Source organism: Berkeleyomyces rouxiae (assembly GCF_048999995.1).
Source record: "Berkeleyomyces rouxiae strain 22BRR77 chromosome Unknown BrBRR77_ptg000009l, whole genome shotgun sequence".
Taxonomy (NCBI): Eukaryota; Fungi; Ascomycota; class Sordariomycetes; order Microascales; family Ceratocystidaceae; genus Berkeleyomyces; species Berkeleyomyces rouxiae.
Window position 1 is genome coordinate 210,569 of NW_027396499.1, and position 13,142 is coordinate 223,710.

Below are 13,142 nucleotides of genomic sequence, written 5' to 3' on the forward strand. Positions count from 1 at the left end.
GCTTCTCACGACCGAGAAGACAAGGAGATGCTTTTTTGGAGGAGGAAGAAGAGGAGGAGGCGTTTCTCAACGGAGCGCGCCGGCGGCGGCAAAGAAGAGAAGAAAGAGACGGAGGAGCGCGCGGCAGTGGAAATGGAAAGCGACGCTCAGGTGAATACGGAGTCTGGTTCTCGTGAGAAGACGGAGACAGCTAACCAAGACTCGAGATGAAGAGAGACGGTCTGTGACGGACGGTGTTGTGTGTTCTTCTTGGATCTTTTCAGCTTGTTCTCCAGGTTCTCGCGAAGGGCCAACCGCAGCGATTCGTTTTGAGGCTGGAGAAGAAAAAGAAGAGGACGGAAGACAGTCAGCCCGGCCGGCTTTGGTGGCGAGGGGCCTATTTGAACTTTTCTGGTCGTCTGTTCCGTAAAATACGTCAAAAAAGTTTTTTTTTCCTGCCATGTCGTTGTCGTAGCCCACGGGGGTGTGTCTAAAGCCAGAAGGAGCCAGGCTACATATGATTGGCCGAGGGCAAAAGTGGACTCCGGGAGCGGCCAACAAAAAGCGGGGCAGAGCGAGGACGCCGCAGGCAAAGCTAAGGGTTTGCTGATATGTTGCACTTGTGCTGGTATAAACAGCAGACAATTTATTGCCCAGCATATCCCATGTTCCATGCTCCAAGCTCCTCCTGCTTAGTGGCTTTTTTTCCCTCGCCTTCTGCATATTCCGCTCACCTTCGCCTGCCGCCGTCGCTGCCCGTGGTCTGGGCCTTTGTCTCTGCTCGAGGCCTCGAGCCAGTGAGAGTCCACTCTAGTGAAGAAATTTTCCAAGCTACTGTGGATAGGAACCAATCCCATCGCGGCGTTAGTGTCGTTTGAGGGTATGAAAAGGGTGTTTTGTTATGGCGGCGGTGGCAGAATCGTGCGTGTGGTGTGGGTGGTTGATATGAATATTCCAACAATGTAGACGATCGTTATGTAGTCTGTACTAACCACTACTGCCTCTTTATATGTGCTATCTCTGACTGGTCCTTCTGCCCACAATACAACAACATGTCTTAGTCATGAATACTCTGCCTATTCACATGTGCTTCTGATTTCTCAACATCACATGTGTTTCCTGACTTTGTCGTAGTCCCACGCTGTGCTCTCTTTTAGCAGTACACGGGCCCAAGCTACCCCTCCATATGCCCACACTTTGTCCCACTCTCTTACGCGAAACCTTCTATGATATATTCTCTCTTATACTTTCGACATGCTATAGCCTGCTTGTTCTCTCCTGCCCGTTCACCGCCCTCCTTCGCATGTTCTCCCTACCCACTCTTATCGACCCTCCATAGGCCCCATGGAGAGAGGGGGTGGGTACTCTCGTTATGTGAACAAAACAACAGCTGGTGCTCGGTAAGTTGTGGATTGTATCCCTCTCGCGGACCTTTTCTTTTTGCCTGAGAGCGCTCTCCATCGCCTGATGCAAATTCTGCATCTTAGAGGTTGAGGTTGAGCCACAAATTACGAAGGTTCCAGATGTTCCGTGGCTCTGATTGGTTGAGGAAAGCCGAAGGATGTTTCTACTTATGGCGTGCCAACAGGATTTTTTCTTGTAACCCAAGAACTCTAACCCTTGCTTTGTTCTATCTTGAGACAGGAACGCAAAACGACACGTTCATCAAATGTATCTCGATTCTATAATTATGTGACCCAAGGGAAAGTCTAGTGATACTTTGGTCTTCTTTTTTTTATTTTATTTTTTATTTTTTCTTCCCTTTCCTCTTTCACCTCATGCCTGTTCAGTTCTTGCAAAAGAAAACGGTGAATCGTTGCCCTTTCATTGTGGTTTTCGCATGTTCTAAATTCCCTGACCCCATGCCTTTGTACCCCCAGACTCGTTTGATAAAGTGGGCCCCCGAGGTCACGTGTTGCTATTACAACCTTGTACCCTTATCACGGCTCAACACACCCCTGTCTTCTTTATGCCCTGAAGCCAATGGAATGCCAAAACGGGACTTAGCGTTACTTCCCCGAAGGAAAAAGCTCCACACAAAAAAATTCTATCGCCATTACTGTGCTCCCTACATAATCTGAGTTAAAGATTCACCTTTACAAGCTCAGGTGACGCAGTGGTAGCGTGCGAGACTGCAGTTCTTGAAGTCATCGGTTCGACTCCGGTTCTGAGCTAGTATTTTTTCAAATGCAACCTTTTTTTCTGGTGCGGGCCCTCTTTCGTGTGCTCGTACCTTAGGGTTAGCGTCATTTCCCACTAATTTGGCTTGTTTAACCCTGGAAATTCTTCTTTTTCAGTTGTTCCCTCCCAATTCCCATATCACCAAACCCCCATTCCCCGAGTCCCAAGCACACGCCCCCTTCCAATAGAACTGCACCTTACCATTCTTCCCGCTCTTGAACGTCAAGCTTAAGCTTCAATATCGTCATCTTAAGATACACGACAGAATCCTTCCCGCAGGCAACAGAGAATCACCAAGAGGATCACGCCAAAACGTCAATCTTACAAAGTTAAAAAGAAACAAGAAAGCAATAACAATTCCTCCCGTCCATTCCTACCTTCCCCATCTTCACATGTGACAACAACCACCAGTGAAGCTTGTTCCTGCATGTGATGAAGTTAGGAGATTGAGGGCGTGAGGTGAGAGGTGTGTCTACAGAAGACGCCCTCCTGGTCCTGGTCGGATCATGACATCGGACTATTGTGATGATGCGGCACGATGCATACACCATGTGAAGAGCAAGGGTGGATGGTTGGATGGACCCAAGCTCCAAGCTGAGCTGGATATACCTACGTCGTTGTGAACATGACGTGACGTTGGGGTGCGTATGGACATGGGATAAGTATACGGAATGGGGAGACTGGACAGCATATATATCTTTTTGATCAGGAAAGACAATGGAGGTATGTGAACTTGTATTGAGTCTATGCGACGCCACTAGCTATTTTGTCCTATAAACCATTCTCCTTCTAACACCGAACATCAAAGAAAGCTCAAGATCGATATCCTACACCATCAGTCATAAGAAAAAGGAAATAGGTTGTCGCAAAATACATACAAAATTATTGTCTACCAATTAACTAACAACGTGGTTGTGGTGTAAGACCAATGGCTGGGACTCATTATCCTGGTAACACAAGACAAAGACAGTCCTCCATCAGAGACCCGTCGAATTAGTCTCCTCTTCGTCCCATACTTGACGGAATAGATAACTAACTACTCATATTCAGGCTAACTATCCAAGTAAGAGCTCACATTTGTAGCGTAGAGTTCTTCGGGTTCTTGATCCCAGCCGTCTAGTCATAGACTATACGCATTCAACCGGCTCAGAGCCCTTGATGCGGCCCACCACACAATAATCTATGAGCCTTTTTCCGGAATAGAGAGTATATAAGTGTTTTACTATCTGTATTCAGCCAAAACTCACAGTGGCTATGCAGAAATAACCTTTGTAACTTTCAAACATTGTCTCAGAATCATCAAATGCGGAGTTCCATGACTCATGTTCTGAGCCGCTTGTAGTCAACAAGAATATTAGGGTTAAGGTACAAAAACCTACCGATGTTTATCGTTTCCTAAAGCAGAAAATGTATGTCATGGACCCTAAATACGTCATATAACCCTGGATAAGTTGCGCGACAAGGAGAACATGACTGGCCGCAAGCGGCCAAGCACGACGGGCTGGAGATCGCAAGCAACTAAGCCGCATACTGACTCGGTCCTGGGCTAAAGGGAGCGAGAGCCAATGGGAAAAAGCCTCGTTTCCAAGACGGCCAGCGCTAGCGTATGGTAGATGTCATCGGATGTTGGGGAGACTGGCCAATATGTATATCTATACCATCCAAGCTTGTTGACTTGTTGACTTGTGCTTCTCTCTTTTTCTTCATTGCCACTCTTCCTACTTGTTTATTATACCGAAGAAATAAAACCACCACCCAAAGACCTCGAATTTGAAGAAGCCCGTTATGGAGTCCTTACATCAAGACACCTTCAAGCGTCAGGCCCCGGCTCGCACGCCGTCCGACTATGCCTACTCCAGCATGGGCTTGCGCAGCCCAATGAACAACGCCACGGACGACCTTGCCTCGACACCACGCAGCCAGCTCGCCAACAGATCTTTCTCCTCGAGCCCTTCTCCCCTGTCGTCTTCGCTGGAAAGCCTGAGCGAGCGGCTAGACCACATCGGGGACCGCATGGCCTGCAAGGCGATACCGAGCCAGGCCCATAGTGCTATTGAAGAAGACGATGAGCCAGCAGCTGAAATAATTGGCTCCAAGTTCAGCTCTAAGCTACACCAGCACCGGGAGACGATGTTTCCAGCGCAGGACCTTCCTGACACTGAGGATGGCGTAGGCTTTCTCGGTGGCAGGACTCCTGGAGTCGAAGCCGGAATTTGGGATGCTGACCCGTTGGATATCGTGGGTGGTACCAAGGAGGCCAAAAAGCAGGAAGGCGGTGAATCATCTTCCAGTGCTCAAATGTCTAAGCATGGAGTTATTGAGACTTCAACTACAGACGCTTCCTCCACGAAGTCAAAGTCAGTCAGCACCAGAAAGTCTCGCAGTGAAACTGCCTCCAACGATCCCGATATCTTCAAGCGCCTCCTTGATCGTGTGCGCTACTGGCCCGAGCAAGACCGAGCGTTTTCCCGCACCGTCGGTCTGGTTGGCTTCCTGGCTTTCATGAAGACCCCATACAGCCACAACATGACCCGCCTCGGTCTCATGGGGGTGGCAGCCTGTGCCTGGCCGCTGGAAACGCTGGTGATTTTGCGCAAGGTCGCAACTAAGATGGGCTGGGAGCTGACAGGCCTGCGCGACTGGTGGCGCCGAGAGCTGGCTAGAAACAACTCGGACGATAGCGACAGTGATGATTTTGTCAAGGTGGGTAGTGTCCCAAACGTGGAAATTCTCGAGGATGGCATGGAGGTAGACGTCATGGACGCCGAGACCTTTGGCACCTCGGAAGACGGGGTGAGCATGATGAACCTCGGCATGAAGAAGGGCGAGTCCGAGGCCATTAAGAAGCAGGCCAATGCCCGGGCGCGTGCGGCCGCAGAGAAAAGAAACACGAGACAGAAGAAGAGCAACGAAGAAGACTGGGAGGGAATTTCAATGTCTGAAATGAAAGGTAAAGTCCTTTGAGTTGGTTTGAAGAGTGATTCTGCAGTACCAAGACTCGACTAACATGCATCTCTAGATACCATCAAGGCCAAAGTCGATGCTGTCACGGAAACCTTGAGCGAGGCGGCCAAAGAAACTACCGACCGGGTCAAGGCCGACCTGGCGTCCACCAAGCGCCAGCTGCAGCACATCTCGGCGCAGAGCGTCGGCACTCACGAGAAGATCAAGGCCGAATTTGAGACAGAGACCAAGCCGGCTGCCAGCGAGGACGCCAGCGTTCTTTTCGGCATCCTCCCGCAGCAGGAGACATCGGACCAGGAGAATGGCATAAAGCCCTCGCCGGCATTTGTCGCGCAGGACATGGCCCGTGAAGACGCACCGGCCCAGCTTTTCGGTATCTTGGGCTCTGAGGACAAGCAGGCGGAGCAGGGCGCGGCGGATAAGGGCAAGAAGGGCAAGAAGGCGGCGAAGAAGAACAAGAGCAAAAACTAGACGAGACGAGACAAGACCAGGAATGTAAGACGCCGAAGCAGGAGGTTAGTTGGCGCTAGTATAATTAGTTAATAGTTACGGTGACCTAATAACAGTGTTTAGTTTTGGGTTAACTAGTTGTTACGCGATGTAATTGTTACGATCAAAGCTGGACATGATCCTGTGATCTCGTGTTGAGTTCAACATCAGCTGTCGTTGTATTCCTTGTGAAGCGGGGTTCTCAAGTCAAGAGCCAGAGTGCACGCGCGTGACAAAACGGGCAGCAAACAGAATAAAAAGAGACAGGAAGATAAGGAAGCTTTAAAGAGCGTGCATGGATGGACATGGATGGGCTTGGTAGCAGCAGGTAGCGAGCGGAAGGAAGACGGAGCTGCCATATTTGACGAGGAGGGGGAGGGGAGGGGGATGAGAGATAGCTCTAGCCATGGGATGGTAACGCATAGACACGAAGACACAAGAAGACTAGAGGAATGGCAAAGGAGCGGTATCTTGTGGTGCGTGGTCGAGGGGGGCTGTGAGGCGAGGGGCTTGTGAGTAGGAAGCAGAAGTGGTGATTTGCAGATGGATGGGCTGATTTGTACAAGCACAAGTGTGTGGTTGTGCACAATGTATGGGTAGACTGAGAATTGGCCAAGTTCCTGGGCTTGTATGGTTATCCCTGTCGTGTCAAGACGGCGCCGAGACAGACCAGGAAGCCGGCCGACGAGGGGCGCCGATGATGTCACCGCAAGATGGGGGCGTCATTTGGCATGTTGTTTCTGGATAGTCCTAGCGCCACAGATCGGGACTTGGACGATAAAAGGCGGGGCTGCCCAGCATTGGACAGACAGCCATTATTGTGGCCAGCTAATTATGCCAAGGTGTGTACGTCCTTGTGTTAAGCTTAAGCTCTTTCAAAATGGCAGAAGCCTCAAGGGAAGCGCAGGCCCTTTGCTGCTCCAGTCTAGTGGACGCGGGTGTCTTGGGGTCCAGAGCGCGGGTGCGTGGTCGAGAAGGAAAACGTGGGTGAAGGCGATAGTTGATGGCGGTAGAGCAGGACTATATGGGGAGCTGATAGAAATTATTGCAAGGTGGTGTTAGTGGTGCCTGGAGCAATTTACAACATACATACATAGTTATGTATACTTGTATAGCTAGTTGCAGACGAGCCAAAGAGTTAATTCACACATCACCTCCCAAAGGGTCTTCTGACTTGCGACTCTCAGATTCAGACTCTGCAAACAATCCCATCCCGCAGGATCATTCCCAGCTGCATCTGCATGGGTGCGCAATGATGCAAGATTGTGACTATGTCGTTGGGGAGTGGTATTTGGATAACCAAGTCCGGCCCCCGATTGACAGGCTATTAGCGCACTCATAGGCGCTGTAAGCTGTGGGCTGTGGGCTGTGTACATACATACTTACAGGCGGCCCAGGCCCTGAGCCTCTGAGCTTACAGGCCCCTGGTGTCTTTAGCGGAATAGGGGCTTGTTTCACAGCCCCACTAAAGCTCCAGGGCGGCCCTTGGCTTCTGGCGCTTTTATATTGTGATTGAGCCGTCTTTCTTGTCTTGTCTTGCCGGGCTTGGGGAGTTTGCTTCAAGTCTGTTGCGTTGCTTATCGCCATCCTTGAGTTTCTTTTTCTTTCTTTTTGGTTTTGGCTTCATTTTTTTCTTGGAGCGGCCTCTGTTGCTGCGAGTCTGGGGGTCTTTGGTTGTTTCCTTTTCTTGTTTCTTTTTGTTTTTTTTCTCCTTTTTATATTCTTCTCCCAACCCTAATTCCCGTCCGGGTCTCTTCTTTGCGACGGCGGCGGGCTGCAATCGCGCCGGCTTGATCTTATCGGCTGCCCCGTTTTCTCTTCTCCCCAATTCCAATTCCCAATTCTACCATGTTCTCGCCTTTTCTCGGCTCAAAACTGCCGCCACCTGCGTCCCGCTCCGTCCCCGAGCTCGCCCAGTATCCCAGCGCCAATACCACCGCCACCACCACCGCCACCGGCCCGCCTCCCCGATTGCTCCCCGAACCGCGGCATGCCACGGCCGACTTCACCGAGGCCGACGACGATGACGATGAATCCGTGGTAGACGAACGAAATGCTGCTGCAAACCCTCCCGAACGCTTCGAACGCTACGCCCAGCGAGAGCCGGTCGAGGATGGTCGTCGATTGCCCGTGCTCCCGCTGTTCTCTGCCTCGCATCTCGGTACGTTGACGGGTTCCTTGTCCAGCCAGAGCCAGAGCCAGAGCTACTGCTAACCCGTCCTCCCGTCTCCAGACTCACTCCCTGTCTATTCCCTCACCCATGCAATCCGCATCCTCGTCCAGACGCGCACCGAAACAACGCTCACCTGGGAGCAGCTCCGGTCGCCCCAGGTATCACAGTTCCTCGTCAAGCCCATGCAGCAGGCCATCCGATCGCAGCACTTTTCACGCGCCACACTGTATGCCCTCACGGCCAACAGCCTGCAGTTTGCCAAGGAGGCCCAGCTGTACCCAGGCAATGCCGGTGCTAGCAGGACCCGGTCCAAGGTCTGCGAGCTGCTGGCGATCAAGCTGCTCAAGGAGTACAACACGCGCGAGCTGATTGACGCGCTGTCCTACGATTTTCACCCTCTGCAGGGCTTCAGCGGCTTCGAGACGGCCACGGTGGCGGCCACAGCGATGAAAAAGTCGGATTCGCGCACGTCGACGCTAGAAGTTGCCATCCGTGCTTCTGCCAAGCACTTCCTGTCACACCCGCTCGTGATACAGCAGCTGGAAGCCATATGGAGTGGTGCCATTTCCTTCTATTCTGTAGCCGACAGTCTGCACCGTGTCAAGTCCATCTCGCCCGTCTTGAGCTCGGAACGACCACCAGATGCCCGTACGCCCTTGCTGGGATCCTCCATGCGCCAACATGTCCACTACCACCAGATCGGCCACTTCCAGTCGCCAACTGCCCACAGCCATGAGCCCCTCCAGAACACGCCGGGGACCTACAAGCCCGGCCGACGAACCGTCAGTCTTTACAATCCGCGCCATGCCTCTCTGTTCAAACTGTCTCGACTTCGTGTTCCGCGGTACCGCTCCTTTCTGTCAACCCTGTCTTTGGCGGTCTTGATCGGCCTGTTTCTGGCGGTTCTTGTGAGGCGCTCGATCCAGATCACTGGGCTTGAGCTGATTTTCTGGTTCTGGAGCGCAGGTTTTATGCTGGACGAGCTGGTTGGCTTCAACGAGCAAGGGTTCTCGTTGTACATTATGAGCTTTTGGAACATTTTCGACCTGGGCATTCTCTGCATGCTGATTCTGTACTACTGCATGCGCGCCTATGGCGTGTTTCTCCTTGATCCGCACCACTGGAACGACATGGCCTATGACGTCCTGGCCGCCAACGCCATTCTGCTGCTGCCGCGCATCTTCAGCGTCCTGGACCACTACCCGTACTTTTCGCAGCTGCTCATAGCCTTCCGCCTGATGGCTGTAGACCTTGCCGCTGTCTTGTTCCTGGTCATCATTGCATGCAGTGGCTTCTTTGTGTACTTTACCTTTTCCAAGAACCACCAGGATAGCGCCGGCTTTGCCTACAGCATGTTCCAGATTGTCATGGGCTTCACGCCCGCAGCCTGGGATGTTTGGGACGACTGCAATTTCCTTGGCAGATCACTGCTCGGGCTGTTCCTAATCATTTGTCACTTTGTTATTGTGTAGGTTGGCTGTTCTTTTGTTCGCTCCCATCATCACCGACTAACACTCATTGCTCATAGCACCATCCTCATTACCGTCCTGACCAATTCTTTCATGGCCATTGCGTCTAATGCTACCGAGGAGCACCAGTTCTTGTTTGCCATCAACACAATCTCCATGGTCAAGAATGACTCGCTGTTCTCGTATATCCCGCCTGGGAATATCTTTGCCTGGCTACTGATGCCACTGCGCTACGTCATGCCCCTACGCCACTTTGTATGGCTAAACCGCCTTGTGATCAAAATAACGCACTTCCCCATCCTGTGGGCCATCTTCATATATGAGAGGTATTTCTTGGCAATGTCTATTTATGAGCCTACTGATTTGGTCGATCATCCTGGCGTTTCTCGAGGAAGAACCATTTCCATTGCCGACCCAGCCGGTCGCATTGCCGCCTTTAGCCCCAACGTCAGGGTTCGTGAAGAGTCGGTAGTGGGCTATCAAAAAGACCGTGCTCTGGAGGAAGTCTTCCGCCGCCCTCCGGACTACCACACCCTCCGAAACCAGCGCCGCAATGCGCGACGCAAGAACCAGACAGAAATCCGCAACTGGATGGACCGCAACGATGAAACTGTTCCGTCCCCGTGGCAAGCCTCGGCCGGTGCTTCTGAAAACAATTGGATGCGCCGCTATAGCATGACGCAAAGCACCCTTCAACGCGTGTCGGATGTGAGATCAACTGCTAGTGATCCGGCAGATCGTGTGTCGAACAGCGGCTTCATTAGACGGCATAGTGGCGGCGGCCCTCCACCTTCACATAAACGACACCATCAACAAGACTATAAAGACAACACCGATGGGGGAGATGGTGACGATGAGCTCATTACCAACGATGAATACGAGGATGAGTACGCTGCTACCAACACTATCAAGCGAAACTTCCGTCCCATCGTCCCGACGGAATCCGAGTACACAACCGAAGAAGAAGACACACATCTCCCTCCACCGACAGTCACAAAGTCTTCAAGAGCCTGGCCTAGCTCGCCACGATCCAGCCAAACTCAGAGAGGAATCCACAGTCGCACTCTGTCAAACAGCACCATAATGTTCAACCCGAATCAGTACAGCAACAATCTTGCAAATCCAGAATCTAGCCAGACGGATAGGCCGGTAAACCAACCTATCAGCACCAGTATCGACATTCCACATGCTACAAAGCGATCCCCTCTTAAGACGCCAAGCCTGTCCCCCCCAGCACGACCCATTGCCTTGCACAAGTCTCCCGGTACAGCCGGCCCCTCTCGACCAGTCTTTGCGCAAGGCTCAGAAAGCGGAGGCGGCCGCCGGCTATCCTCCATTGACGCCGCCATGTCCGAGTCCCAAATCCTTCCTGATGACGATGACGATGAAAACGACGACGACGACATTATCGGCGGTTTATCCTCAAGCTTCCAGACCCAGATGGCTATGGCGCTCAAGCACGGCCGCCACTTCCAGAGCATGGCGCGCCAGCGTGACAGCGCCGACCGCGACCGCATGTCTCGCCTGGTGCTCGCTCGCATGAAGACGCTGGAAGAGAGCTTCGCCCAGGTGATGCACGAGATGCGCGAGCTTAAGGTGCTCTCGACCTCGTCCACTACCACGGCGCCCCCGACGCGCCACAATTCCGTCGTCAACCTCGTCCCACTGGGCGCTGGTGACGCTAGAGTGCGCAGCAAAACGCGCAGTCGTGAGCAAGCTGTGGTCACGGCCGTGGGTGCAGGCCAAAGGCGAGTCGCTCCGGTGCGGAGGCTGGCGAATGGGCGTGGGCTTGGGCTCAAGGGCATAAAAACGGGCGCGGGCGCAAATAAGTCTTACGATGATAAGGGCAAGGGCAAGGAAAAGATTATGGTTCTCTCATCAGAGAGCGATATTGCCGAAGTTCCAGAGTAAAACCCAAACTACAAGGATACGGGTCAGTAAGTATTGTTTTGCTTAGTTTTTTTTTTCTTGCCTTGTTATTTCACGGGAGGATTTCTGTGTCCTTATCTTTGAGGTTTTTTTTTTTCATGATGGGTTTCTTGATATCAGTCCCCCTTGGCCGGCTTCGCTGTTCTGTTTAAGTTCCCACGCCGCCAAAAGGAACATGTTTTTATTTTTCTTGTTTCCTGTTTCTTAGGTTGCTTTTTCCCTTGCGCTGTCAACATTGGACAAATATTTCCATTGATATATAGACTACGTATCTCAATCTCAATCCCATCTCTAATCTATACAACCGTTGCTCTAGCACACAACCTCCCAAAGTGGTCGTGGCAGCTCCCCCTTGGTCAGACGCGCATGCATGTTTGTCTTTGGCTTTCTGCGCTTCTTCTTTTTGCTGGTGTTGTCTGCATCACCAGACCCGGCGCCGACGTATACCACTCGGCGAGTCGGATTGGTCAGAGTGACAGAGTAGGACTCGAGGCCGTAGTACTCGGAAATTGTGTGAGCGATCCAGCGCCTAGGTGTTGTGTTAGTTTATTCTCATAAAAGAAAAAAAAAAGACGGAGACTCACTTAAATGCAGCTGCATCGTCGTTGCCAATGGAGTCAAACACCATTGCTGGCGTTTCAGGCATCTTGGTGCCCTTGCGACCTTTGAAAAGCAGCAGGTCATTGTCGCACAGATTTTCCTTGTCGACCTTGACCCAGCCTTCATCATCTGTCTCTACCTCTGTCTCCGTCTCTGTCTCCGTCTCAATATCAGTATCTGCCAATACCCCGCCATCTACGCCACGCTGGTCCGCAACCCACTTCCGCAACGGCTCCTCAAGCGCACGCACCCAATCGCGCACAGCTGGCGATCGTCTCGCTGTCTCACGCAGATCGCGCGGTACCTCGCCCTTGGCCAGGCCAGTAGCCAGGCCCGCGCGCAACTGCTGTGTTTTGCGGGCGTAGGCCGCAACAGCAAGCTTGTACGCCGCCTGGTCGCACAGTGGAACCGCGCCGCTGCTAGCGTCCCATGCCGCGGCAATTTGGTATGGCACGCTAGTTACGCGGTGAGTGGGCCGCGGAAGCATGTCTTCGGCTGATGGGGGAGTGACATTAGGGACATGAACAAGGTTATCTACATGTCAGACGTTAGGCACGGATGTGAAATGAAGTAGAACAAGGGTCGCTTATTCCCAGAGAAGTGGAACAGCACTCTTCGAAGGTACTTACTGTTCTCCCAACGCCGCCGTGCACGACTGCCCTCATTGCCTTTGACCATGGCCTCTCTCCGTACTGGTTCCCGGCGTGGGATCAGCCGCGCAGCAGCGACTTGAGAAGCCATCAAGCGAGACGGCGTCGCAGCTGGCACAGGATCCACAAGCGGGATGACCAGAGCCGCGCCATTGGGTCCGGTGGTCTGAGAAGTGGCTAGGCTAAGCGATTGCATAGCCGAGGCAGACCAGGCTTCAATGTCAATGGCCGGGGCGGCAGCTGGTACAGTGGAGGCCCGCACTGGCATGGCCAGTGCAGCGCCGGCAAGCTGCGGGGTTGGTGGGTCAGACGGGATGGCCCAGACGCTGCGATCAGTCTCGCTGGCGGCGCTGACGCTGGGCACAGCATTTGCCGGCACCCAGAGGTCATCGGAGTCGTAGAGAAAGGAAGACGTGGGGTCGCCAGGATACTTAGAGGGAGGCATGCTGACGGGAGAAACAATTGGTGAACTTGTGTAGTAATCTTCAAAACAGAAATGGGATAAGTGCTGGATTAGGTTGCTCGTCAAGTAAAAGTTCTCTCAAAAGTGTTACAGCCCATCTTTTAAGATATTAGAATCATGGTCCCAAATGCAATGAGTAACTTCTCGTCATCACGGGTGACTGATAAGATAAGACTTGTTGAGAGTGATAAGCATCCAATCAATGACACCAATTGCCACATGAGGTTGACCCTTATGTTAGGGTT

General features: G+C 52.3%; 3 protein-coding genes across 3 annotated transcripts; 2 read left to right on the forward strand and 1 right to left on the reverse strand.

The window, feature by feature from the left end:
• Window positions 1–3,945: 3,945 nt before the first annotated feature.
• BROUX77_006633 (uncharacterized protein) lies at window positions 3,946–5,595 on the forward strand (the record flags this gene model as incomplete). Its single annotated transcript, XM_073751639.1, has 2 exons — window positions 3,946–5,110; window positions 5,180–5,595. 2 exons carry the CDS (start codon window positions 3,946–3,948, stop codon window positions 5,593–5,595), a joined length of 1,581 nt encoding a protein of 526 aa, XP_073602780.1.
• A 1,866-nt stretch (window positions 5,596–7,461) lies between these two features.
• BROUX77_006634 (uncharacterized protein) lies at window positions 7,462–11,166 on the forward strand (the record flags this gene model as incomplete). Its single annotated transcript, XM_073751640.1, has 3 exons — window positions 7,462–7,774; window positions 7,847–9,254; window positions 9,315–11,166. 3 exons carry the CDS (start codon window positions 7,462–7,464, stop codon window positions 11,164–11,166), a joined length of 3,573 nt encoding a protein of 1,190 aa, XP_073602781.1.
• Window positions 11,167–11,496: 330 nt separating this feature from the next.
• On the reverse strand, window positions 11,497–12,879 carry BROUX77_006635 (uncharacterized protein; the record flags this gene model as incomplete). The annotated part of the gene is made up of 3 exons (XM_073751641.1): window positions 11,497–11,713; window positions 11,769–12,318; window positions 12,414–12,879. 3 exons carry the CDS (start codon window positions 12,877–12,879, stop codon window positions 11,497–11,499), a joined length of 1,233 nt encoding a protein of 410 aa, XP_073602782.1.
• Window positions 12,880–13,142: the final 263 nt, after the last annotated feature.